The sequence below is a fragment of the Nesoenas mayeri genome, assembly GCF_963082525.1.
Source record: "Nesoenas mayeri genome assembly, chromosome: 2".
NCBI classification, from domain to species: Eukaryota; Metazoa; Chordata; class Aves; order Columbiformes; family Columbidae; genus Nesoenas; species Nesoenas mayeri.
In genome coordinates, this window is record NC_137543.1 from 120,475,290 (window position 1) to 120,503,274 (window position 27,985).

The 27,985-nt window shown below is 37.7% G+C and overlaps 1 protein-coding gene across 1 annotated transcript in view; it reads left to right on the plus strand.

The window, feature by feature from the left end:
• The window catches only part of OSBPL10 (oxysterol binding protein like 10), a gene marked incomplete at both ends in the record, with an annotated part of 118,601 nt that overhangs the window by 9,649 nt on the left and 80,967 nt on the right, over nt 1-27,985 (plus strand). Inside the window, 2 exons of the mRNA XM_080339904.1 lie at nt 24,814-24,989; nt 26,715-26,794. Of these exons, the coding sequence (XP_080196030.1) occupies nt 24,814-24,989; nt 26,715-26,794 (256 nt within the window). The remainder of the gene's footprint in view (nt 1-24,813; nt 24,990-26,714; nt 26,795-27,985) is intronic.

The following is a 27,985-nucleotide window of genomic DNA, read 5'->3' on the forward strand; positions in this document are numbered from 1 at the left end:
ATCTTAACTAATTAATAGTCTTTGCTTTTGTGATTGTTGGGTTCTTGTATCAAACTTTTATATTTTTACAATGCAAGTGCAAGGAAAGGGTAGTTTGGCAATAGAACAAGGGATGAAAGAAGAGATATAGAATGGTGGGAGAGATTTAGAACAGGAGTTAAAGCCTCTGGAAGAGGACTGATGAAAGGAAGTAGAAACTAAACTGAAGACAACACAAGGGTAGACCTTTACCACTTAAAAAAAAATCTGGAAATCATATAACATGAATTCAGAATGAAGTCTTGGAAACACAAGTGAGCTAGTTTGCTCTTTTTTATTAATTTTAATACTGCCATTAAGAGTGGCACGTAAGAAGTAGAGGAGAAATTACTCTATTCTAAATTGGAGAATGCATAGAATAGTAAGGATTTTTCTGGTTTTGCTTGCTTTCTTCCACCACCTTCTGTAGCAGAGCTCATTCCAGGCCAGTAGATGGCTGATGTGAATAGCAGCCAGAGGAAGCTACTGACAGTGTCCACCTGGATACATGTTAACGTGCCAGACTTACCTTTGCCCTTTTAAACACAATATTGTTTATGTGGGAATTCAAGCATATGCGTTGATGAAACTGTTTTCCTGTTTGTCGAGGGTTAAGATTGCGGGGTGACAATAAAACCCTGGCAGATGTATTGTTAACCCCCTCTCCCCCCCACTTCCCCCTTTTTGCCCCTCCCTCTCCCCCCTTCCACTCAGGACAGGCGATTGGGAGGAAAAAAGAAGGACAGAGAGAAGAGAGTTGGAAAAATTAAAGGTGTTTTACTAATGCTACTAGTAAGAATAGAGAAAATAATACAAAATATACAAAACCAATCTTGAAAGTCTCAGCAATTGGAGAGCCGGCACCCAAAGTCCTGGATTAGACTCCACAGCCAACCAGAGCTGGATTCAGTCTGTCACTAGGCCTCAGTTCACAGGGACGACTAGCAAGGTCCTCTCCTAATGTCGGCCATAGGGAAAAAAGGGACGAGATCCTCGTGATCTCCCGTTTTATATGAAGTATTCACGTGAATGGAATGTTATACACAGTTGGTCAGTTGTTCCTCGTCGCCCCTCTCGCGAGATGTCCATCCATGCTTATCAATAAGTTTGCATTCCATTGCTAGGTTTTACCAAAACATGTGTCTGGTTCTCCAGGAAAATGCAGTTAATATGAAGGCTTTAGCTGACAGGCAAAATTCACTGAAAGAGAAACTTGTTTTTAACAAAACCAGGACACTGTTAAAGATCATAAGTATTGTTTCTTCATTTTTGATTAAAACCATGAGGATCTGTATTTTTGTGGGACAATGCTTATATATATATATATATACTTATATATATATATAAAGCAGCAACCTAATGCATAAAGGTCTTTGGAAGTAATTGTTGTTTGCAAATTTAAACATGCTTTCTTCAAAAGGATCATGGCTAATACACTGCATATCTCACAACATATTGATGAAACCACCCTTTCATGGACTCTGTGAACTCTATGCATATGTTTCTAAGAAACTGTGTTGACAAGATACTCTGTTGTGAAGATGGTGGCATATCAACTGTCAGCATAAAGACCAAACATAGAAACGTAAACTTCTCATTTCAGTCAATGAATTGATGGTCCTATGAGTAAAGCGAGGCAAACCGTATTGGACTGCAAAGTATTGGCACAGGAAGCTAAAAACTTCCAGCTATCCTAAGGTGGTGCAGCATGAAATAAAGGTCTGGTTTCTGCAAAGCTGTCTTTGAACTAGCTGGGGTGGAGGAGATACGGAAATGAGCCAGCGTCCTGGTCTTGTAAGCAAGGTCCTTACTTCATCTGTCACATTTTCTTCCATGTGATGCATAAAGAACATGCTGCTGGACTTGAATACATTCATTCTTTACAACCAGGAACTTTTAGACTATGGATTAAAAAAAACAAATCAAACCCCCAAAATCTCAACAACAACCAAAAAAAAAAAAAAACCACCCAAACAACCACCCCACCAAAAAAACCCACGAAACCAAAAACATTCAAAAGCCAGTTGGAACAAGCAGAAAGGAAGACATAAAACTGAGAATTTCAGAAATTCCCAAAGCAAGACCTTAACTTACCCTTTGCATTTTTTTTTTCTTCTGTATAAATATATATTAAAAATGTATGCAGCTCACAAAAAATGGTCTTAGTGGAACATAGCTGAGTTCTCAGCCCCTTGTGTCTGAGAGTGGAATGAATATTAATTTGTCCTGGTTTAACCCCAGCTGGGAACTAAGCACCACACAGCTGCTCACTCACTCCCCGCTGGTGGAATGGGAGAGAGAATCAAAAGCGTAAAAGTGAGAAAACTCATGGGTCGAGATAAAGGCAGTTTAATAAGTAAAGCAGAAGCCATGTGTGCAAGCAAAGCAAAACAAGGGATTCATGCACCGCTTCTCATCTGCAGGAAGATGTTAATTCATCTCCAGGAAAGCGGCGTTCCATCACATGTAATGGTTACTTGCAAAGGTGAACACCATAATGCCAAATGTCCCCCCTGTTTCCTCCTTCTTCCTTCAGCTCTGTATACTGAGCATGATGTCATATGGCATAGAATACCCATTTGGTCAGTTGAGAAGCTGGGAAGTCCTTGACTGCTTAGCAACAACTAAAACCTCAGTGTGTTATCAACATTCTTCTCATACGAAGAATGAGCACTATACCAGTTACTAGGAAGAAAATGAACTCGATCCCAGCTGAAACCAGGACATACTCGTTGAACAGGTTCTGTCAGTGAAATAATGTTGTACATGAAACTTGCAGTTGGGAGAAATGCCAACAGTCACATGGTTCAATTTTGAGAACCTAGATGATAAATTACCTACATCTTGAAAGTGAAAAAAAACAGCTGCTACATACACTGTGGTAGAAACACAGAAAAAATTTAAACCCAGATGTTTTGTTCCATCAACTTGCACAAAAATTACTGTCTACACAGATACATTCAGAAAGCAGTTTTCTGTGAGAAAGTATCAGGTAGTCCATCTGTTCACTTAGACAAATATTATGATGATATATTCTAGGACAGCTATAGAGAATGTACCTTCAGTGACTTATATAAGAAGTACAGTGTGGAGTGAGAGAGGAATGAAGAATTGGTTTGAGGACTGCTGTCTCCTGGCATCATTTGTATCTTTCTCTACCTGGAAATTACCGCTTTTGCAGGTGGTAATCAGCTCTCACTATGTGTTTCTTCCACATAAATTATGAGTAACATGCATATGTCCCCAAGCCAAAAGTAGCTAGATGAACATGAGAGAGTTATCAGAAAAAATCAGGAAGCCAGATTCTTGGGTATAGAAGCTTTATATTTGCCTTATAACTCTGATGACCTGGATTGATGAAGGCAAGCACACTTCAGATGAAAACATGTTTCAAGCTGTTTTACTTGTCTGTTTTGTTAGAAATGTTATTAATACTTCGAATGCACCATAATATTTTAAAGAAAAAAAAGCTGTCAGTGAGCTCGCGTCCTTGCCAGATTTGCAATGCATGACTCAGTAAAAATAAAATACTTACTGAAACTAAGTTGTAGCACAACTGTTCTCTTTTTTTAAACTTTAACACCATATTTTATGGTGATAGTGTTTCCTCCTTTTTTTTTTCTTTTTAAAGTTGAATTTTTCCACTGAGAATTCCATACGTACTTCACAAAATTAGAGCACGCCTCAGATGTGATGCTTACACTGCTGAGGTTGGAGGAAGAGGTGCTTGATCTCTGACTGAGCACGTCTTTAATTAAATCATTGCCAGGTGTGATATATGTGTTTTTCTTTTCTTGGTGTAAAACTGAGATCCAGAAGTGGCTTTCCTTGTCAAGGTGGTTTTCAAATCTAAACATTAATCTTTGAGTTTATAGGGAGATTATTATATCTTGGGGTCTCTTATTCCTTGATGTTTTTAACTGTGGACTAGAAAATAACACTGAAGAGTTGCTGGCTCCTGTCAGTGATTCTTGCTGAGGACAGGGCGTTGCAAAACAAGGATGAGCTATGAAGGTCTGGCAAAGAAGTCGATGAACTGTGATACAACCTCTATAAAACTTTGCTGACTCAAGGCAGCTAATTGAAAATTTATGCTTTAATATCCACTGAAGGGATGTGGTTATGCTTTGAACCTCATTGAATTGCTTTGTAATGCAGTACAGTCAGTATCTTTCTCTTGGTACATTCTTGTTCTTAAAAAGTTGGTGTCAACAAAATAGCTTCTGTGTATTGAAAATATGTCAACTTGAAATCTAGTTGATCTAAAAATAAACTAAGAGTAGTTTGGAATATACTTGAAACTTTCTCTGCCATTTTTAAGTATATGATGATAATATAAACAACTTATGCTTGTCAGTCCTTAACATAATGTGTACTAAGGAAAAGAAAATATTATGTAGTACAGTAATCTTTACTAATACACTTACTACCTATTGTAGAAGATCTCTCTATCAAAATTCCATGAATTTATTTTAAATTGACTACACAGTCATGCTGTACCTCCATCTCCACCCCTCTGTTGCCAGTGCCTCTATTCTCTTTGGTTTGTTCAAGCTTGTTTTGGGCATCCTAAGGCATTTCTGTAATTCTGTATTCTGTTTGTAAATTACAAAATGCAGCTATAATGAATGCAAGTCCTGTCCAGTTAAGTCAATATATACTTTTTATTTGATGCTTACCAGGCTTTCTACAGTATGTTTGCAATTGTTCCGCACCCAGTAAGGAATGCAGTTTGTTGTGCCAAGTAATTCCATCATCAGGGAGATAGTGAAATGCAAGGGATCTGGAGGTTGCTGATAAAATGTGTGGTTCGTATTTTTCTTTTCCTATTCTTGTTTTTTTCTCTCGCTTTCTCTCTGGGAGGTCATTCTAATCTAAACATGCTTTTGAGGCTTATTTCAGAATATCCTATTCTCCCAAGTCCCAAATTGCACTGGCTAGGAGAAGGTTGATTAATTTTTTCCAGAAGTGAAAGCTGTGCTATCTGACCTGGGGGTGGTTCTGTCTCACTGTGTTTCTTTACTCCTGGATGAGAAAAACATGAGCAGAGATTGAAATACCAGATACTTCTAATTCTGTGGTTAAATAACTTGCTAAAAAGACTACTAGTTTCCCTCCCAGTTGTTGCAATTTGATAGTAAAAACCCTAGTGAAAATGTAATTATAGAATCATAGAATGTCGTGAGTGGGAAGGGACCCACAAGGATCATCAAATCCTACTCCTGTCCCTGCACAGGACAACCCCACAGTTCACACCATGTGTCTGAGGGTGTTGTCCAGTCTCTTCTTGACCACTGTCAGGCTTGGGGCCATGAGACCTCCCTGGGGAGCCTGTTCCAGTGCTCCACCACCCTCTGGATGATGCACTTTTCCTAATGTCCGACGTAAACCTCCCCGGCACATCTTCCTGCCGTTCCCTCGGGTTCTGTCATTAGTTGCCAGAAAGAAGAGATTATTTGGTATTATTAATAGTTGCTGAGCTATATTGAATTAATTCACAGCCCCTCGGCTCAGCCGCAAAGGGTAGGTTACAGATATGGCATAGCTTCCTTCATTCAGTGCAGTGCTTTAAATGTTGTTGGCCAAAAGAAATCCTGTAATATATACTGTATTTTTGCTATGCTGTAGACTAAAGTGTCCACAACTGTCAAATTGTTCAACCCAGGCAAAGCTTAGCGCTCTTTGTAGCACATGGTGCTCCTTTTGGTGTGGGAAAAATGTTGGAAGTGTCTCCTTGGGCATGACCTTTTGTAGAGGACTCAGGTGGCTGTGAAAGCTTCTAGGAGTCTTGGGTGGACATTCCTTGGGCACAGGCATTCTGGTGGGAGTCTTGAAGTTGAGGGATGGGCCATGGGCAATATCTGGATCTTCTAAGCAGTCTGTAGCAGCTTACAGCTGTTAGCCTCACAACTTTGGTTCTTATCTTTCCTCTGTGCTGCTTTTTAAATGGAAGAATTAAAGCCTTGAGGAAAAGAGCTGAACAGATGCCAGATACAGTCTTGCTCCTTCTTGAGCTGAACAAACAGGTTGGCAGTTGAATATGAAGCTTTTCTGTAGGATAAATGGTACGAAGCCACCTGTCCTCCTTCCCATGTGCTAAGGATCTCCTTTCCCATTTATTTGATCTTGCTTTTGATACCGTGATAGCAAATGTAGGGGGAGTAGTGCTGTAGGAGGTAGACTAAGAGAACATTTGAAAGTAAGGAGATCAGATATGAAAATGTTACATGTGCTAAAAATTAGAGGTGGATGTGCTGTGATCTCAGGTTCCAGAGACAAGCCTAATGACATGAAACCTTTTTGGGTTTTGTTCCCCTTGAGCTTAAAAATTGGTATTTCAGAAGTGGCATTTGAACAGATGGAACACAAGGGGCGTGGAATAGGTGTCTCAACTGAGGGAGCTGGAAAGCTTAATGGTACTGTCAGTAGTAATAGAGGAAGCAGCTGCTATAGGAAAAAATACAGTGCAGTTTCTCACAGATGGCTTATTTGAGATGGTGTTAGGACATCAGGAACAGATGTCTGAGAAACTGAAAATACTTAGTCTGCTCATGTTGAGTTTTAACTTTCACTAAATAGTTCTCTCAACTGGATTTAATTATTGGAATTCTGAATTGCATACTTTTCTAAAGGAAAATATCAGAATTACGAAACTGTATTTTAGTTCTGGAAATGTGAAAACTACTGGATCTCTGCTCTGGCAATTTATTATTTCCACTTGTTCTGTGCTTACATTTTTTCCCTTCCTAATAGCGTTGTCATCTGTTTGGTTCTTGGACTAATTGTAACAGGTCTAGTTATAATGGGTCCCTTCTGTTTTAAAAAATATTTTACACTTATGAGTTGTTTTTTTCTTCTCTCCTCCTACCCCCACCTGCTTTCTGTATGCATTTGCTAATGCTTCGTTCAGAGGTTCTGTTAAGTTGTGGCGTGTTAATACTGCTGAAGGAAAAAATGACCACCTTATAGCTTTCCCTTCAGGGGAAGAAGTTATATGTTTCTTGAAATCTCTGTTATTGAATTTCTTCCTGAAATTATTTTTCTGCATCATTTCCTGCTCTGTCATTGTTTCAGGGACTGCACAGTAGGCAAGCTGGCTATTGCAGTTCTGACAGCAAGCATGGGGTTGAGAGTCTAAGAAAACGCTTACAATTATTGCCGGTGTTTTAGTCTGTTTTTAAGGACTTTTTTCCTCCGTGTGTATTTTGTTCTGGGTTATTGTGTGTGTGTTTATTTTTGTTACGGCCCTTTTATCGCACTGCCCGTCACTGCTCAGAATGAAATGAAAAGCAAAGAGGGTGCCTGGTCAGGTGCTGCAGTGCAGGAGCAGTCTGAGTGCTGAGGGCTGTGGTGAAGGCAGGTAGTTGGGTACCAAAGGGCACTGCAGAGCAGGACTGACCTTCAAATGTCAAATCTCTGTTAGAAAACAGGAATTGCAGATTGTGCTCCCTAAAGTGAAGGAGTAATGCTTCCTTACAATGTTTTATTTTGAGAAAAAGTATTTAGAAATGACTGTTTAAAAAAAAAAAAAGGACATCCCTCTGTAGTTACAGTTTTCAGTTGAGACCAATATTTCTTTTGGGACTTTCCCCCATTGTGGTGGTGTTTGTTTTGTTTTTTTTTTTTTTTTAGCTTGAGCATTTCTGGTTATAATTTGGATGTCTCAGATACAATTGAGTGAGAGGAGTTATTGGGGAAGGGGGGAATAATGCTATATATTCCACAGCTCTCATAATCATATCTTGTCTGTTTGAGGTACCAGGTAAGAGAAGCTAACAGCTAAGGAGCAGCATCTAATAAGACTGTCTGCAAACGGTTGATAACATTTGGGAATAAACTAAAGGAAAACTACATAGAGAAATAGAGAAGTACTTAACTCAGCATTGATTTGTATCATAATTATGGACAAGGAAAAAAGCTAGAAGGAAGAGCTTTTTGAACTGCACTTGAAGCAAAGAAATAAAAATAAATTCAAAATCATCACTGGAGAGAAATTGGTGCAGTGGAGTAATTTTACTTGTGATTTTTAAAGCTGCAGACTTCTGGTAGCTGATGGAAAATATTACTTATAACTGCTAGTTGAAGAAATGCTTAAGCTGTAACAACTTGATTTTTCCTTCATCCAGATCTCCCTGTAGCCTTTCATTATTATGGCTGTGGAGATTCATGAGGATGTTCGTAATATAGCCTAAATGTTCAGGCACTAAAAATAAGATTTGAGGTTTTAGCTGGTGCTAGAATGATTAGCTTCAAGTTTAATAGAAAGCTCATAACTTGATGTTACTTCCCATCATAGAAAAAAGCTTGCTGTTTTGCTAGATTATATTTTGTAGAATCATAGAATCATTTCAGTTGGAAGAGACCTTCAGGATCATTGAGTCAAACCATAACCTAACCTAACTCTAGCACTAAATCATGCTGGTTTTACCAAAAGGAGAAAAGCACAAGCTTGACCTAAGAGAATCTATAAAAATCTGAAGTTTAATTAGTAACAGACTCTAAAAGATGTTTTATTTGTCTCGTTAAGTTAATTCATTGTCCCATGGTTTGATCTTCTATAGGCAGGTGATTCTGCTTTATACCATTGATAAGCAGTGACATCAGCGTGTTTAAAATTGGTTTTGCTATCATATTTTCATTATTGGCATTATTTCTTTAATACCCATGTACAAGCTTATTGCAGAAGTGAATAATTTAAACTTATCTTTCGAGCCATTGGTTTGTAGTTGTTCATAGCTCAGAAGTTCATAATTTTAGTTATGGCAAAGGGGCTCTTTTTATAATATTTGTATGGGAAGCTGGATTAGAACAGCGGTTTCCAAATTGCTTTTATAACTACCATTATTAACTGTAGGGATGACAACAGAAATTATGTTAAGCTTTTAAAAAGTTACTAGTGGGTTTGTACATCTTTGTAGAACAGACTGATTGCTTTTGTATTAAGAATTATGTCAAATTTTAAAGTACCTACCTGCCAGCTGATCAACCAACACGGCTCTTCTCAGTAATTCAGTAAGATATAGCAAAGGATTTGACAGAAACATATGTAATGTAGGAGGGTCCTGAGAAATACCATTTTTCATAATTTTAAGATGGAAATTGGTGTAGTACTGGGTACAGTGGAAACTAATTTGGCAGGACTGCTGGTGCTGAGTGGTGCAAATTGTTCTTACTGTCTATTTTCCTCGACCATCCCTCTGAGATTTGTATTAGTAAAGTAGTTGTTAGTGTGGGAGAGGCTGTGTTTTCAGCCTTGGTGAACGTTGTTGCATGTAATTGCATAAAAGCTTACTTTCCAGGAGTTTAGAGTAGTTGAAAGTTGGTATTGGGGTAGTAAGTGAGCTTCTTTATGTGCTGGACAGGCTGTCACATCAGGACTGCGATATATGATGACTAATGTGTATGACCTTGTCATGGATGAGTGGAATGCACCTCACTCAAGGAAGGACCAATATGTTTTATTGAGGTAAAATAATAATTTGACAGAATTCAATAATTTTATTGGAATTTAACTATATTTAACAGTGGTTCATTAAGTTTGATGGCAAGATTCACTTTATTAATAACTGCATGGAAGAAGCATACAAAGGAAAATTGAGTTAGAATTGAGTTAGAGTGATTCACATAGAGATTGGAGATGCAAATGGTAAGGAGGGCCCTCCCATTGAATCAGGAGGTTCAGAGTGGACCCCCTTGCTTTTTAAACTCTTTATGGGAGCCTAGGTGTGGCTAAGTCCAATCTTAGTCTCAGACTTGAACAACAGTTTATGTCTAATAGAATTATCTGTAGAATGTTTATAATAATATTGAGTAGCTACATGGATTAGTAATGTTTCATTAGTATTAATTCAGCAAGTTGTCAATCACCGAGGATCTGTTGTGGGTAAGGAAGGATTTTTTAGTTTCAGGTAAGGAATCCCAAACCTCGAGAGGTGTCCTGGCTCAACCAGAGAATCACCTGGTGTGCAGTCCTGCTGCAGTTCAGGGAGAGCTCAAATTGGGCCCGTCCTTATGATAACATTTTAGAGTGTGGTAGCTGGCTGCTAGTCAGTAGTACAGACAAGATAGATGTCTTTGTTTTAGCTCTGGTATTTTGTTCTTTGGTTGTCTACTTTGGTTATCTTGCATTTTTGGGTTTCAAAACCACCTTTTGAAATACTTTTTAAGGCACCTTCATTCCCTGGTATGTGAGCCAGGACCTTTCCAGCTCACAGGTTCACCACAGGACCTGAGGCTTATTGCTGCTCTAGCCAGTCTGAGCTGAAGTACGGCTAGAGGTCGAGGGTATCCATCACAGACATATAGCTGAAAATATTGGCCAGTGGTTTCCATGCAATGCTCGTAGCTGCAGAGGAAATGGATCTCTTCCTGCTGGATGGATGACTCTGCAAAGTTCCTCTGGTACCCACAGGCTGACCTGGCTACATTATTCTTTAGCTAAGTACAACTCTTACTATTGCATCGGCTATACTGGGATGCAGTGCTGAGTACTGCTACTGGCCAGTGATGGGAACAAAATGAAGATGACAGAGCGAGTGGTAGTTCTGATGTGACACCAAATGAGGCAAGGCTAGTTCAGCTGAACTGGGTCTTTAACGTGCAAATCAGCAATTCTTCCTTGAGAAGGGAGAGTGAGAAATTGCAACTGATTTTCACTTACATGTTCTGTGGGCAGCTTTTATCATTTTGCCCAATTATGTTGATGTAAAAATCTAATCAGATTTTGGGCGAACAATTGCGGTTTATGTTGCATCATTGCTGTGGACTGTGGTGTAAACATTGTGTTTCTATCTAAAAGATGATTTAGAGATTAAAGGACTCATATCTGATGTTTAATGATGTTTAACCTTTTAACCGTTTTTTTTTTTTCCCCTTCATTTTAATTTACTGATCATAAAGGACTTGTATGTATTGAGAAATACCAAAGCTACTTAATTTATGATCTTCAATAAAGTACTTCTGGGATGGAATTGTTCACATAGAATGCAGACAATTATAAGAGGATGTCTGTGCTGATTTTCCCAGTCTTCATCCATAGAAATGCATCAAATGTAAATCAGGTTAAATATAATTTTTGGAAGGGTTTTAGCTTCCAGAGGGATGTCATGTTCTTTAGTGTCTCATATCAGTAACTTGCACAGAATTAAATGTCCCTGACTTTCTTTAAAATAATGACGTTGGTAAAGCAGATTAGGAGAAGAAAATATAAAAGTTATTGCGTAGTTAAGAGGAAGAAATGAACATAGCTTATCTCTTTTCAGGCTTTTGTAATGATTTAGTATTTAGAAATCGTTGTCGTCTGCTGATACAATTAGCATGAATGTATGCTGTGGTTGAGGCAGAGCTGGTAGATGGTGTCCAAAATGACCTCCTTTGCTTTCATGGCAGCTTGTACCAGCTGCTTTCATGAAACCAGAGGATGAGCCACTGTTTCACCTTCCTACTGCTGAATGGGGGAGACCTTCTCCCGACCGTCTGTTCCTGCTGTATTTTTTTTTGCCCCGATTTAGCAAATTGAATTAGTCCTGATGGAGTTTGATGAACATTAGAGGGGACCCAAGGGATGGGTTGTGACCATGCAGCAGGGCAGGAGAGAGGGAAGAGGAGCAGTGGTGGGCCCTAAGTTTGGATGAGGTTTTGCAACCAGGTAAGCTGTAGACTTGAAGTGAGGTTAACTGCACTGTGTTTTGTGAAGAAAATCTAAGATATGTAAATATAAACTACACTTGGCAGTGAGTTTCTGAGAGAGAGGGAAGTGATAATTTATCTCAGTTAATTCTTGACTGAGGCCTGTTTCTGATCACTCGTTTACTGCTTGTGTTTCTTCCTTGCTCATTTAACCATTGTAAGAGAGGTTGTGAGTCAGTGCCACCAGCTGCTGTTGTTCATAATGTGGCATAGTAATAGGCTACCATCTGCCATCAGTCCATCAGTTTTAGTTTTACTGAGCACAGGACTTTGGAAGGGTTGGTTGGTTGGTTGCTGCTCTGTGGGGGTGATGATCTCTGGCAATGGAGGGGAACAACCAACAGCAGGAAGACGTAACAGCTTCTCCTGCCGCAGGATGCATTAATGGCACTTGTGATTTGGAGCTTGCAATAAATGTGACTTTTAATATCTTTAAATGGTACGTGTCTGAAGTTTTTCAAGATTTGGAATGCTAAACTACGTTCCAAGAAAGCACACACAGAAGATGGAATGCCTTTACAGATTCCTGTGTACCTTCGAATATTTACCTGCTTGCTCTAGATGAGTGAACTTTTGTTTATTTTTATTTATTTATTGTCTCGTGGTAGCATTTCTGGCACATTACTCTTCTAGGAAAACTGGAACTAATATCTCTAGGCTGATACTGCAGGAGGAGAGCATCCTAGGTGTCTTATACATCGGGAAGGAACAAAGAGGATGCTTCTTCTGCCTGCTGGTCACCTTTAGACATAGCAGGAGTGATATAACTAAATCTGTACACACCAAGCCGTAGGATGTTGAACATACAGAATATAGTAGATTTGCATTTTCACTTTTAGGTTTTCTTTTTCCATATATGTATGTTTTTATATCAGCAGATGGCAAAACAGAAGTCAAGAAGATGGTGTAAGAGAGAAAAGAATGAGAAAAAATAGTACTATGGTTATTCATCTGTAATTGAAAAATAAAACCCAAAACTTCAGACCAGACACCATCACTTATGATACTTGGTAGTACTGGAAATAGAAAAGACAAAATGAGAATAACAGAAGCATCAGAATTATTCTCTACAGTTTTATCTCTGCTGATATATACAGTAAAGCACCATGTAATTAAAAAAGCCCTCAGAGGGTATGATTTCATGAGGTTTCTTGTATTGAATTAAGAGCAGGTTGTCATCAAAAGGGGAGCAACCTCCTTGCATGTTCCTCATTGCATACTCCCTCTTTCTGTGCCGTGACTCTGATGTCCTGTTGATCATATGGTAATGGAATTCAGTTCACTGAAATGGCAGAAAACTAACTAGGCCAAAATAAGTATATATTAGGTGTGAATTTCTTTCTTGGTAAGTACTCCAGTGTCAAAGTATTCCAGTTATATTTGCTGATTCCACTCTGTGCTTGCTTAGTCTGTTGAAACTACACAGCTTTCAGGAAAAAGTGCAATTATCTGTGTCGCTTAAGAGAATGGTATGAATGTACTGTCAAAGTGTGGTCTTGTGTTGTTTTTTCCGTTGGTTGCCTTGGAAGAAGTAACCAATGAATTATTTTTCTTAGGGATATGTTCAAGGTGTTGATGAGCTAGTTTTGATGAGAAGTAGCAAAAAACGCCCAATCTTCCTCAATGTAATAAATATCTATAGTACATATAGTCTAGTGAAAGAGAGTGTTTTGCTCTGGATGATGGTTGGAAGTCTAGCTAGCGGAGTGCTTTATTCTTGACTGTCGTGTCAAAAAATTCTTCAGATTTCTGTTTATTTAATTTTAGGTAAATTTACTGAAAACCTTTTGGTATGTCCTGTTGTCAAACTGTTCTGCTTGTCTACATCTTCATCCTGGCCCTTCATTTCTTCTGTAAATTGTCTGTCAATTGTTGGCAGCAGAGTGGTCATAATAAAACTGATGTTCTGTGTGATGACATCTGTGACTGCTTTAATTTTCAGCAATGTCTTTCTTTTGAAAACTTTTAGGTTGGTGTTAAGTTTTTATTAAGAGAGTTTATGAATCCTCTCTAACTTTTTATACTTCATGTTTAATAATTAAAAATGAGGGAAGAGCTAATTAACAGCGAAGACGGTTTTGTGATTTAGGTATTTTGTTCTAGAATTAGTATATGCATGATAGTGCAGATCTTATAGCACAGAATTTATAATTCAGTTGCATGACTTAAGATACCTTTCGTGTGACTTCGGGTTTTTTTCAGTCTGTCTTAAAGCAATCTTGGTTTCCAGTAAGCAGTAAAATGAATAGGAAACAACTCCAACAACCAATTTGATTGCATTGACATTTGCTCCATATATGTGGGTCAGCTCCCTGAAATTCGCTGACTTAGTGCTGCTTTGTACATGTTCAAGTGGTAGGCTGTCACTGTTGTGCATGGGACCATATTGACCTGTGAGGAGCAGACACCTCAGTGTTCACCTACGTAGATAATTTCTCTGGCTTTTAACTTGGAGACATACAGCCCAAATACATTGGGCTGAGATAACAGACTCCTTTTGTCTGTGTAATTGGCTCAAGATATGACTTGAATGATATTCCTAATTTCTGTTCTCTCATTGTTAAATTGAGCAATAAGAAGCAATTAGAGTAGCTGAACTACTCTACAGCTACTCTAATTAAAGCTAGAGTAGGCTCATAATTTGAGCTACTTCCATTTGAAGTCTGTTTTGTGGTTGGATTACCTGAATAGTTTTGCCTGATATTTCCACCTGGAGGTGTTTGGACCATCCTTTGTTTTGTCATCCAGCAACGGCCTCTTCAGCTCCAGTGCCCATGCTGTTGTTCAAAGTCATGCTCTTGTGCCTTTGTTATTTGTTTCATTAGTATTTCAGTTCCTGAAAGTATTTTATCTCCAGGTGGAATCCTGACTAACATCAGGTCTGGCATAAAAGCTCAGGGTCATTCTAGTTGTTTTATAGCTGAGTGCTTTTCTGTATATGGTCTGTAATTCTTGACAGCAAAAGAAGGCTCTAAAAATCTGCAGATGTTTGATGTATGAAGGTGCATCGCCTAGATGGGACATAATATATAGTAATAGTAGTGCTGGGTTTTGTTAGGGTTTATTCCTTACCAGCGAGGAATACAAGTTGTTGGAGAAGAGAGAGGAAGAGTTGGGAGACACTAGTCAGAGAAACATAAACCAACTGCAAATAGGGTTTGATTCATCCTAGGTACACCGTAAGAGTGAAGTGATATGGAAGTTCAGGATGAAGCCAGTGGAGGATACTGTGTAGTATACATGGTGTGTGTGTGGCTTTACTGCTTCGCTCCTACATTTCCTGTCCTTCTAGTAGTAGTGTCTGGCTCTCTTAACATAGTTCAGAGGGCAGGCTCTAATTGCCAAAGGTGAAGGAAAGGGGTGTGGGGGCTATTTCAGTTGAATGTATTTTTTTTGTTCAGCAGCCTCTTTTAGGGGTGCATATGTTTGGGATTGCCAAAATTTAGTAACTTCAAATTGCAGAGAATTTGGATTATGGATGATAGTATTTTGACATAAAATTATGATTCAGATCTGTCGGATTCACACAAATGCTATGAGATGTGGTTGTCTTTAAACTCCTGCTATGTGGGAGTGCTGACACAAACTCAGCAATTCCAGGCTCCCTCTGATTGTGTGTTGTGGGGGCATTATTTTAGATGACTGAATTTGCTACTCTTTCATTATGTTTCATGAGAACAGGGCTGTCAAATGGATATATTTGATTAATTTATGGATGTTGTAATAGCAAGGACCAGAAAAAACAAACTAAGATCACATCTTCTCTTTTCAGTCCGTGAAGTCTCCTGCAGAATATGGGAAGTAGCAGATAGAAACATCTGTAAAATACTGCCCTTGGTCAAATCTCACTTCATTATAGATCTGTCTTCACATATGATCTTCCTGAAAAGTTTTCTTTATGTTTCTGTGTGTGCATGTCTCTACTTTAAGTAGAAAGAATAATATATATAGTGTCAGTCACTGTTTGACTCAGTAGTGCTCTGAGCGTCTGTGTTCACTGTGGCTGCATTCAATGCTGCCTTCTTTTTGATGACTTTTCTTCAAATAACTCTGTGGGATGTGTATGTTTTAAGAAAGCCAGTCTTAGTGTGTTTAACGTATGTGGTAGAGACTTTGGTTCAGCATTTCAGGCTTCCTAAATTTGTTATTTGACTTGTTGGAGACCTGTAGTTTTGTTACACTATGCCATGTTCTAAACTGTTTATTTCATACTGTATTTCCTAAGTGCTTTGTGGAAGATGGCATTAGGCAAGGACTGATGTGAAGTGTGCTTGCTGAACCTGTCAAATTGTATGGAACTTGTTTTAGAAGGTATCAAGCAAAGAAATGACATGTTTTTATGGAAGGTCAAATATTTCTGTATCACTTAGAGTTTTGAAGTGTTGGGTTTTTTTTTTTTGGTTACAGAAAAAGATAGGCAATAGGATTCCTGGCATGGCTGGCGTTGTTCTGGGAGATGTGTAAAACTTTGTGGTGATGCAGCTGTTTCCTCAGCAACAGTTTTGTCAGGTGCTAATGTGAGTAGAGAGAATTACATGTATTAATATGGAGAAGCTACTTTCACAAACTAGATGTAATTGAGTGTCTCATATTTTTTTCTTTATTTTGGGGAAGACACTCAGATTTTTTTCCAATTTTTTAGGTGATTTGTTATAGTAATAAAGCAGATGAGTCAGTTTTTCTCATTTACTTAATACTTCCCACTTAGTTTGCTTACAGGTCCTCCTAATGGTTGTTTCCCTGGGTAGACTTAAGGTACGTTCCAACTAGAATATTCCTTGACTAAGCAAAGTACATGCATTCTACTCCTTTGCATCCTCGTGGGATGACTGGGTGAAATATAAACATCTTAATGTAAAACCCACTTTAACTGGACTTTTGGAAAACAGAGAAAATGAAGAGCTTGATTTCTGATAGCTGCCTAGTTTATTGGTGGGGTTTTTTGCAACTTGGGACAGACCAATACTGCGTAAAGACTTGGAGCAGAGGAGCAGTTCTCCAAGTAGGTCTCTGTAATTTTACTTTCTCAAAGGGCCAAAGTTTTGCTCCTGATTAAAGTGGAGAGATGGGATTGAGACAGGGTAAGCTAGAGAGCTTTCTTCATTTTGGTGTCCAAATGACCATTTTGTGGACCTGGCTTCAGTGAGAACCAATTTAGCAGAAGGGTCTTGTGATATACAGAACAGTGCCTTCCCCTCGGATGGGGAATGGAGTTGGTGTGTGGAACTACTATAGTTGTCTCTTGCATGTTTCCTCTATCTTAGAATCATAGAATCATTTTGGTTGGAAAAAATCTTTAAGATCACTGAGTCCAACTGTTAACCTAGTGCTGTCAAGTCCACCTCTAAACCGTGTCCTGAAGTACCACATCTATGCATCTTGTTTTAGACTTGCATAGAAGTGTGTCCTTCTAAAGCTTAATGTCCTTTCATTATGTACACATTAGTAGAACTGACATGTAGGTACTCTGTTTTTGTTTTAGATCTCGGTTGTTTTTCTTATGTAGGAAAATGCATTTTCCTATCTGAAAGCTCTGTTTTTAGTCCGTGATCTGAATTGAGCTGGATAATAACATTGCCAGAATTAAGATTGCACCAGCGCCTTTATTCCCCAAATTATGTCACTGCTAGCCTTTTCTCTCTGATCCGCAGTACAAAAATGGGAGTCTGCTTAATTATTAAGTAGTAGTGAATTTAGAGCAAATAAAAAGGAAGGTGGCAAGGACTACTAAAAACCACAAAGTAGCATTGGGCAGACAGCCAGCTCAGTGGGCTGTGAGCAATAAGTGCTGTTTATGGTACTGGCCTCAACTGTGTACCTTTTGTTCATGTGCGTGCCCCTAAATTTGCAATTGTTACCCCTCAATGTGGCCACGTTGTGCTAAAGCTTAGACTATTATGATGAATGTAGTTTTCCACAAATCCGTATGAATTCTAAGCCTGATGAGTAAAAATGGGTGTATTATTTTTAAGCCTAATTTTCCTCCTGCAGTCCTAAAAAGCAACCCCTGAGCAACTCTATTTCAAATTAGAAGACAAATATTAATATTTATCCTTACTGTAGTCTTTTTTACCTAAACAAAATTTATGCAACATGATGATCAGAAACAGCTAGTCCCTCTATTAGCTGTGGATAATACTTCCTCTGTTTCTTATCTCTGCTTTAGATGTTGGAACACTTCTAAAAGTATCTAACAAATTATAGTTCGGCTCAGCTGGCATGCAATTATAATAACGTAGAGAAACTGCCTTTTTTAAAATTCAGTTTTCATTCAGAAATGCTTAAAGTCAATAAAGCTTTTAATGAATACTACAGTCTTATGTTTTCTCAGGTTATAAAATCATAAATTGAGGAACTTCAATGAATAAAGGATGTTAAACACTTACTGAAATACAAGCATGTTCTCTCAACCACCTGTCTTTAAATGACAGCTTTAGAGATGACTTTTAATAATAAAATCCTTGACTGTCAAATGTGTATGCCATGCTTTATCTTTATTAGCATGAATAGTTCCATTAATATTATGGGTCAAAGTAAAAGGGAAAAAAAATAAGCAGTTGCATAAATGTCATCTCCAAGATGTCCTAATAAGATGCAGTTTCCTAAAAATGAAATATTTCTATATGACATCTCATTCAGTTACTGGAACCATAAACTTTGCTTTTCTTTGACACAGACATTTACTTCCTGTCCTATAATTCTTACCTAGTTTTTTTAACTGTATTAAAAAATACATAATTATAGAATAGTTTGATTCTTTATTATTGAAGATGTCCTCTTCTTGAGGATTATGGAATCACAAAAGAACACACCCTGGCAGTGACTGGAGGAAAACTGGAATGGAGTGAAAGGAGCACATGTTTGGAAACTTAGAAATGTTGAGAACAAAGTGGTAGAGGGAGAAGGTGGTGAAATTCTCCTGTTGGTGGGCTGGTTCTGCTCTTGAGCTAATTTGATGCTCAAATGTGTAATGAAGCATAGTATTTGTCATGTTGTCTAGAATAATAAATTCAGCAATCTAAGAAGGAGAAATACAGGAATTTTTGCTTTTCTGATATGATAAGGAAGGTGATGTTGCCTATCAAGGTTTTAAATCAGAGTGAAGATTTATGCTGTTTCAAATCAATGTATTTCAGATCAGTGTATTTCATCTGAACAATTTGCATTTTTATGGTTAAAGACAAATAAAAAGTAGACCATAAAGTACATATCATGAGACTAATTTAGGAGAAAAGATGTCTGGGGAAGAGCTAACATGGTGTTTTAGAGCAAAAATCTCTATCAAAAGTCCATCAATGAAAAAGTAACTGGGAAAAAAATTTTCAAAGGGCTGAAACCAAGGGTACCTGCAGTCGAAAGCTAGCATGCTTTTGTATCCAGAAGTAGCTGATGTGTTATGTCATCATATAATGAAAACAATTTTATTGTTTGGAGATTATGGAAGATTTTGTCTTTAGTCAAAGGATTTGTCTGTGCTACTATGCAGTATTCGGGCACCTCTACTAGTTTTAAACATGTGAGTACTGGGATTAGGCACAGTTCAAGTATGAAGCGTGGATTCCAACATAGGCTTGTTCATAAATACAAGGAAGTAATTAATACAATTCTGCTTTTCAGAAGAGGTGACTTGTTGAGCAGATTGTACCTGTAATTGAAAATTTGACTGGGCTTGCAGTTGTCCAGTTGTGAAAGTCTTTATGTAAAAACCTCTATAATGTTTTGAATTCAGGCGAGAGGGGTACAAAGTCTGTTCCAGAAAACTGATTTAACTGGGGAGAGGGGTATGAGGAGAATTCAAATCGCTAGGAATATATTACACAATGGAAAGATTTGGCAGTCCTATCTTGAAAATTTATTTGGATTACAGAGTAGTGAAAACTTATTTTCAGGTGTTTGGTTTCTGAGATGTGTTCAGAATAAGGGGAGAAAAGAAGGAAGTTATTTTAAGGGGTGTTTTTTCTGCTGGGAACGTACCTTTGAATGTGTCACAGACTTGCATTTGGGTGGCAGCTTCAATGAGCAGTGTACCATCTTATGGATGATCAATTGAATGCTGAAATGCCTAGAAATGTTTAGGTGTTTTTTCTTGTTTGGTTGTTTTTTTTAAGTATGCATTTCCACTGGGGAATATGGAATTGCTTAATTTGAGTGGAAATGGGAAAACCAAAATTCTTGAATGCAGTGAGGTAAGTTACACAGGAAGTGTTCATATTGTGTGCTGCTATTCTCTGACGGACTGTGATGATAGATCATTTTCCTCTCCTGCTACACCATTTAACCACTTTTAAAACCATAATCATGTTTTTTTTCTTAAATGCTAGTTGAATGGAGAATTAATATTAAATTATTACAATATTATATAATATTGATCAATTATATTTATTACTATAATGAATGCTCATATCAGTGAACGCAAAATCTAGTTGAAATAGATTATTGTAGCATGTTTGATTCTCTTCCCCTCCAAGAATTCAGAAGGCAACGTAGTTATGCCTCCTATCATAGATCATACTTGTTCTGCTTGAGGTTTTGGGTTTTTTTTTTAGTGGCTGTCAAGGTGAATGGATAAATGGATGGGAATAAAACATGAGTGTTTAATTAAGACAGATTGTTACAGAACTTATAAGACTTGGGATTTATTCCGAGAGTGCGCTGGTTTTGAAATACGCAAGTAAAACAGAAATAAAGTCGCATCAGGCCCTGTTGACATTCATGAGTAACTTATACATTCTGGTAGTGTCAGACTTTTCTTTTAAACTTGGTACAACAGCAATAAAATTTTTGTTTGCTGAGTGTGACTGAATGTTTTATCATGTAGTTTGTATCAGTTAGTGATGCCTCTGCATGTGGTTGGAATGGCAGAGAGGAGTATCCCAATGAATCCCGGGAGCCCGAGGGAGGCTGGGCCAGAGGAGCAAGAAGGCTGTATTCTCTGAACGGATTTGAGTTTCAAGTGAGGAATCCATTGGCCAAGGCTTTTCTTTTGTGAAATGGCCTGCTTTTCCTTGCCTGTAATTTTAAATGTCTACTTTGGACAGTGCTTAAGCAGTTAAAACTGTTTAAAATGTCTTAAAGCAGTCATTTTCTAACTTACTGAATATTAATTAAAAAATAGTCCAGTTTTGAACTGAAGAATTTAGCTGTCTTTTGGCTTTTGGGAATGTTCGTCAGTAACAGTTATTTAATTATTTCTGTACAGCACTAATTGTGTGTCTAGTATGACATAACTTGTCTCTGCTACCTCCTATCTGACTGTTCCCTGAAGAGTATGTTAGTTTTCATCAATGTTAGTCTGTAAATTAATTACAGAAATATGACATCATGGGTAAATGTGTGCTTTGTGAGCAAGGCCAGTGGAGAAACGCAGGAAAAGGTGGTAAGATTAATCAGTTTCTAGAGAGGTTAGTGCTGGTATTTCCGTGGCGTGCAGAACAAATGGCCTTTGGAATTCAAGTTAAAAGATATCTCAGTCCTTTTGATACAGTTACATGGGGCTTCTAAAATGGGACGCGTACCATTCTTTTACTTATATTTTGCTTTATATATAATATTTTTCTATCCTCAGTTAATGAAAGAATCTGTTCTTTTGTCTGCGTTTTTGTGGTGGTCTGAACTGGGTCATCACTTGGTATGTGATGCAAGAAAATGTTTTTGAAAGCTGCTTCTGTTTCTTCTATCTCTTTCTCTTTCTCTCTCCACCCCTCCTTTGTATGAAGTCTTGCGCTGCTTGATTTGACATTTAATTCCTTATTTCTTCTGCTTTTTCCTGTCCTTTTAGCAGTTTTCAAAGTGCATTATCCCCCTGCTTCTCTTGTGAGGCTATAGTTATCTGTGGAGTTTGCTCCTGTCTTATCTTTTTCTGTGATACCACCATGTGAAAGGTGAAGAGGGTAGTTGCACATCAAACCGTAACTCTTTAAAAGCAAATGCTTGGTTCTGTGTGGTACATACAGTGTCATGGTCAGCATGACTGAAAAGTTGCTGAGCTCTCCAAAGTCACAGGAAAGCTATTTTGTTGACACGACCACTTCTTGATGGGCAATTTGGACGTTTCTGTAGATAATTCTCTTCTCTCTTATGATTTCTAAAGCTGACAAACATAAAAACTGGTTCATCTGGGCCAGGAAAAAAGGCAGGATCATTGTAGAGAGCGATGTGAAGGCTTGTGAAAACTGGTTACTCTTAAGATTACTGCCTGAGTTGTACTGGAAACAGGTTGTATGCTGTTACAGGTGGCTGAGCTATCACATGTACTGAAAACTGAATGTACAAGGCCAATGATGATGTTCAGTTTTTTTGAAACTGTACTTAAATTAGCTTATAGTTGGTTAGAAGGTCAAGTTCAGACAACTGCGGTAGCTGTGTTAGAAAGAATGTGGAAGGATGCTCTCTCTGCATATGGGGATTTGCAGAAGTTGCTGCTCTTGGATCTCATTATGCTGGTAAAGGTGCGTTCTGTACTCGAATGGCTGTTTTCCTTCCCTGGGGTAGCTCTGTGGCAATGCAAACCCCATCTTTGTGGAGCTTACAGTCGTTCTGGGAGTGTTTAGCTGGTCTAGAATGCAAAAGTTTCTAGTCGAAGTGCTCATAATGTTTATATAAATTGCTAGATTCTGTTCTAATAGAGGAGCTTCTTTCCCAAAATCCTTTGGTCGTGACAGAAGAAGGAAAGCTGATTTTTCTTGCCTTTTTTTTTTTTTAAACTGTTGTACCTCCTTTTGTTAATTGTAGAGCTGTACTGCAGTAACTACAATGATGCTCTTCAAGGTAGTAATCAATAAAAGATACTTTGATAACAAAGGCTGAAATAAATGATTTGTACCTGAACAATAAAAGGACAATGAAATTGTAATGAGGCTGACACAGGCTCAGAATGGACATCGCTGCATATAAAGCCTAAACTCATTTGCTAAACCCAAAGAGATTGCTGAAAACTTGTCAGCTGGATGGAGAGAAGTACAAGGTCTAGGGTTAAGTTACCAGATTATTTTCTCAGGGACATGGCATCGTGTTTATATAGTATTTTGCTTTTTCTCCTGAATATGTAACAGATATTCCTAAAATGATCAAGGAAAACTGCGGATGAGCTAAATTAACATTTACTGTGAAACGTGAAGTCTGACTTTATTGTATGTTTTCCAATTCTACTGTTTCCACTTCCAGTTAAGTGCATCGACTTCCCCTACTAAGCAACCTGAAGAGAAAAAAAAGTGCTTTGTAAGTGGGAGAGCAGTATTGTAAAATCATTTAAAAGTCAAACAAAACAGGAAGGTTATGGACTGGTGTAAAACAAGTCAATAAGGTAACCTCCTGAAATGTTGGCCATTTCCATTTAGGACCTCCTTATTTTTAACACTATCATTGAAAATATTGTGGTGTTTGACATCTGGCTTGCCTTTATTCCTTTTTTTGGTGGTGAAGGTAAACTGTAGATGGAAGGTGAAGAGTTGTGCTTCACGGTCAGAGAAGGGAGGCTTTCCATTTGTTTCATGAGGGAAGGAATGTGGAGGAGCTTGTGGGAGATGTGTGGGATGGAGTCAGGACAGGAGTGAGGGGTGTAGTGATGCACTAGTTTAAAATTGTTTGGGGTAGGGGGTTGTTAATCTGTAATAATTTAAAGAGAATTTCATCTTTGTTCTGGTGTGGAGGTGGCAGCAGCAGAGAGTTATGCATAAATGTGGCAAAGGAAGGTTGCCCAAGCAAAATGTGTGAAGCTCTGTAAATCTTAGGCAATGATGCTGCTTGCATCATGTCCAGGCTTATTTAGCTTGAGTAAAGACATGAACACAAGAACACCAGTAACTTCAACAGGCTGTGAAGACAATCCTGGAAATATTCTGTGATGCGAAAGGTTAGAGGTGTTCTGCATATGGAGACACTGAAAAAGTGCTAAGACAAAATGCCACATTCAAAACTCGAGCAAATTTGTGGTATGCAAAACTAATACATATAAAGTCTGAATAATCTCAATTTCTGAAATATTGTACACAGATTTGTATAACCTATGCTACTTATATCTAGTGGGACGGTAGCAAATCGTATGTGTTCCAAATGCCTATGTTAGCCAGATTATTAGGGCTGTTATTTTAGTAGAAGCTAAGGGGGTAGCCTGCCTTTTTGTGATCTTCACTCTAGTCTGTTGTGAGTCAGAGCAAACTGTCCTTCATGTGAGCCAGGAGGTTGCTGTCTGTCCTATCTTGCCAAGGAGCTGAAGTGTTCAATAGCTGTTCTGTGTAATAGCATAGGTGATTTCCACAGGGAGATGAAAATTAAGATAAGGGCTGTTGTGAAAGATAGGTTTATTTGGAGAAAAAAAAATAAATTTATGTTTCCAGCTTTTGAGACTAGTACACTAAGCTTGAAACATCTTCACTTTCATCAGGTGCATTTGAACAATGCAATTGATTTATCTCTGTTTTTATGATCTTGCTGTCCTAGAAGATGGTTTATTGTGGAATGGCTTGTGTTTGTCAAAGTTGTTTTTGTGTTTTGTTTTCAAATAGAAATTAGGCTTTAGTGCTCTTTCCTTCTAATTGTTTTCTTAGATGTGTGTGTCCATACTTTGTGTCTAATACTTATTGGGAACTGAATGTTCAATTCCCTTGGCCAGTTTTCAAAACTACACTCAAAATCTGTATGTGAAATATTATCACAAAGATAAAAATACCATGGTATCTTTAATTGTGCTAATCCCTCAGCAAAAAAACAGTGTCACCTTTTCAAAAGACTGGTTGTGGGGAAATGTCTTTTCCAAGGTTGTAAATGGAAAAAAAGAGGAGGCACCAACCCCCCCAAAAGAAGCACTAATATTTTTTCACTGGAACCTCTTCAATTAAAACCTCATTTCGTTGCTGTTATGTCTTGTATGTGAACCTCACCATTAATCTGAAAGAAACATGAGTAAAAGAGTAGCTCACACATGCCCTTTAACACAAACCTAATGATCAAAGTAACAGGATCTTATAAAACTGAGTTACTACAAAACTGACTTTAACCTCATTTGTTTATTTATGATCTTGATTTAAGGTAAATCTTTGCTCGTGTTTGAGTAAATGTGTGAAAAACTCTTCAACACAAATACTATACGATTGCGATTTCTTTGAACAGGTACTTTGTGCTGGACTTCGAGACCGGGATTCTGCAGTATTTCGTGAATGAACAAAGTAAAAGCCAGAAGCCACGAGGAACTTTGTCTTTGGCTGGAGCTATAATATCACCCAGTGATGAAGTGCCACACATGTTGGTGGTCTACTCTGCTAATGGAGAGATGTATAAGTTGAGAGGTACAGTGCTCCTTGAAGTGCCAGCTGAGTCCTTCTTCTCTTCCATTCCAGCTTCTGCATCTCTTCTCTTGTATCTCATTTCTCTCTTATGTCCCCATACTGTCAGAAAGTAGTGGTTATACAGCTGTATTGTTACATACTATATTATAAAACACAGTGGAACAGTTAATCTGGAGTTAAACACATGTGCATTTACAATATATAGACTTCCAAGGCTGGAAGGTAGCTCGAGATATGTTCTATAAACTGTTATTGTGGCAAGTATATCTTGTTTGCTTCTGAAGGAAGAAAAAGCTGCTTTCATTGCTGTCCACAGCATAGCATTTCATTTCTAAGGTTGTTCTCTCTTGCCACTATCCTGCTGATAATGTGCAGTAATGAAGCTGCTGGTGGGCTGGAGAAAGGAAAAATGCCATCTTAACGCTGTTAAGATACTCTGTTCTTGTCAATCTTGGAATAATTTGATGCACCTTTAACATAAAAGTTTGCTTTCCCTTGCTCCCAAATTTAAGAAAGACAATATAGGCTATGAAAGAGTTACTTTGCATTTTTTTTTAAAGCAGTATTTTGATTCTAAGGTATTTTCAGTATGGTTGGTTGATCAGGATACTTTCATATCAAACTAGTTTATAAAAATAAACGTACAAAAAAAAAGTGACATGTAATATGGTGTAACAACAGTTTAAAATTATGTAAGTTTAATTCTGACCACAGTTTATTAGTTGTCTAGCAGGACAGAGTATGCAGGACTCCTCAGTGGTACAATATGTTGCCATTTTATATGTAGAACTAAAACAGAAGAACAACCAAGGAAAATTTCTGTTGAAATATTCTGGAATTTGCAGAGCTAGAAATCTGAACACTTGTGCTTTCATTAGCATGCTTTTCCAGTCACTTGAGGTTATAAATTACTTACAATATGCTGCTATTAATTTAATGAGATCTGTGAATTTGATTCAAATCTGTAAATAATTTTTGTGTGGAGTCAATAACCATTGAGATACTTAATAGCAGAGGAAGTAAGAGAAAATATTTACTGAAATTATCCAGTCTGTATTGCCCTTCTTTATTAGGATTACTGGAATGGTGTTTTGTTTTAAAAGAAAACTAACCAAGCGTCTGTCCTAAATATACTTATTAATATTGCACAAGAGCCACCTGATGTAGACTGCAGACAATCTTTTCAGTATTTTTTAAAGCTGTTTTTCAATGATGTGCTTTTCATTCTTGTATCTTTAAGTTGCAGGCAAATGACACACAGGTTTAAAGAATTATTTAGTTGAACTACTTTAAAACAGAAGTACTAAGGTATCTGGGGAACTGGTAGCTTGTCTGGTAGCTGGTTGACAGCATGAGTGTAAAGGTTTCGGTGGTTTAAAAGCTGTAGCATGGCCCTTGGCCTTCACAGAGAGACATGGGTAAAGCAAAAGTGGATTATAAAAAAAAAGAAGTAATCTTGAGGTAATTTTGCTTTTAATAGCACTCGGAGGAGATAACTATGAAGAAGGCTTAAACTTATCTCTTCCAGCTGGCCACAGTATCTTAAGCTGAGGTTTAGATATGTTGTACTGAAGAACTTACATATACTTAAGTAGTATAAAATAGAATTTTCATGCATCCTAACCAATAAATAACCTGTCTTCTCCCTGCCTCATCACATTCTCCTATACAAAAAAGATTATTAGTTTATATGTGATTCCCTGCATTTTCTTGTTTCTTTTCTAGCTGCTGATGCAAAAGAGAAACAATACTGGATTACTCAGCTTCGATCCTGTGCCAAACATCACAAGGAAGGTAATTCTAAGGTAAATAATTAAGAGGGAGAAGTAACTATTATGTTTTAAGTGGTGTAGGTGAAGAATAACATAATCTGGATGATGGTCTGGCTGCTGTAGTTAGTGGGCTGATGTTTGGCAGTTTATGAGTAGGAGCAGCACATTGTTGTTCCTCAGTAACTAGAGCAGACTTAAGTCAGTTGGGCAATCTTAATAAATAAACATTGTCTTATTTATGAGAAATTCAGGAAGTGCATTTTGGATGCTGTCAATACATGGTTATTAGAGTGACTGGATCAACAGTTTATTAATAAATACCTGCGTGCTGTCCTGATTAGTATTTAAAAATATTAACTGATACTAGTTTTATAAGATTTAATGGCTCTTATTATAGAAGCTTCAGGTAGGTATTATTAATAGCAGTGGTCAGTCTTCAACTTCTTTACCAAATCCGAAAGAGGTCATCATATGAGGATTTATAGTATTTATTTATCTTTGGAAGTGATGTCAGAATTTTTGTCCTCAAACAGATATTTTGGACAGGTAAAAAGATGTTTGTACTTAAAAAATAGTAGAACTGTGGGTTGAGAGTGTTCCTTGCCTCCAAATAGAGGACTGTTTCAATTAGAATGCATTTTCAAAGGGGGAGGTATTAAAAACAACCAACCAACCCTATTAGAAATAAATGATTATTATATTTATTTTATGTATGCTGTTGGTGTTAATGCTAAGTCAATAAAGAAAAACAAAAGTCCTGCTCTTATCTTCAGTCTTTTAAGCACTTCTGTTGATATTTTTAGAGCAAAAAAGATTGCTTTCCCCTTTACTGTGTGATATATTAAAAAACCCTGCATATAGCTGCAAGCAGAAAGGATTCCTCCCTGCCCCAAGATATTGAAAATATCAATCTTATGTTAGCTTCAGTCCAAGTCATGATAGTAAGTATCCTTGAAAGTTGGATTTTGAAAATATGGATGGTATTTTGAGGAGACTGGCATTCACTGAAGTGCATGAAGTAAAATAAAACCAAGTTTTTTTTCTTCTTTTTGAGTGATGTGGACTTGCCAAGAAGCAGTTATGGTATATTCTCCTTTTTGAAGGAGAAAAAGTGACTTCAGTGTTTCAGTACTATTTCAGTTCTAATGCATGACAATTAAATATGTTTTTTATATAGCTGTGGCCCAGTACTGTTCAGAAAGCTGCAACTCCCCTTGATCAGAA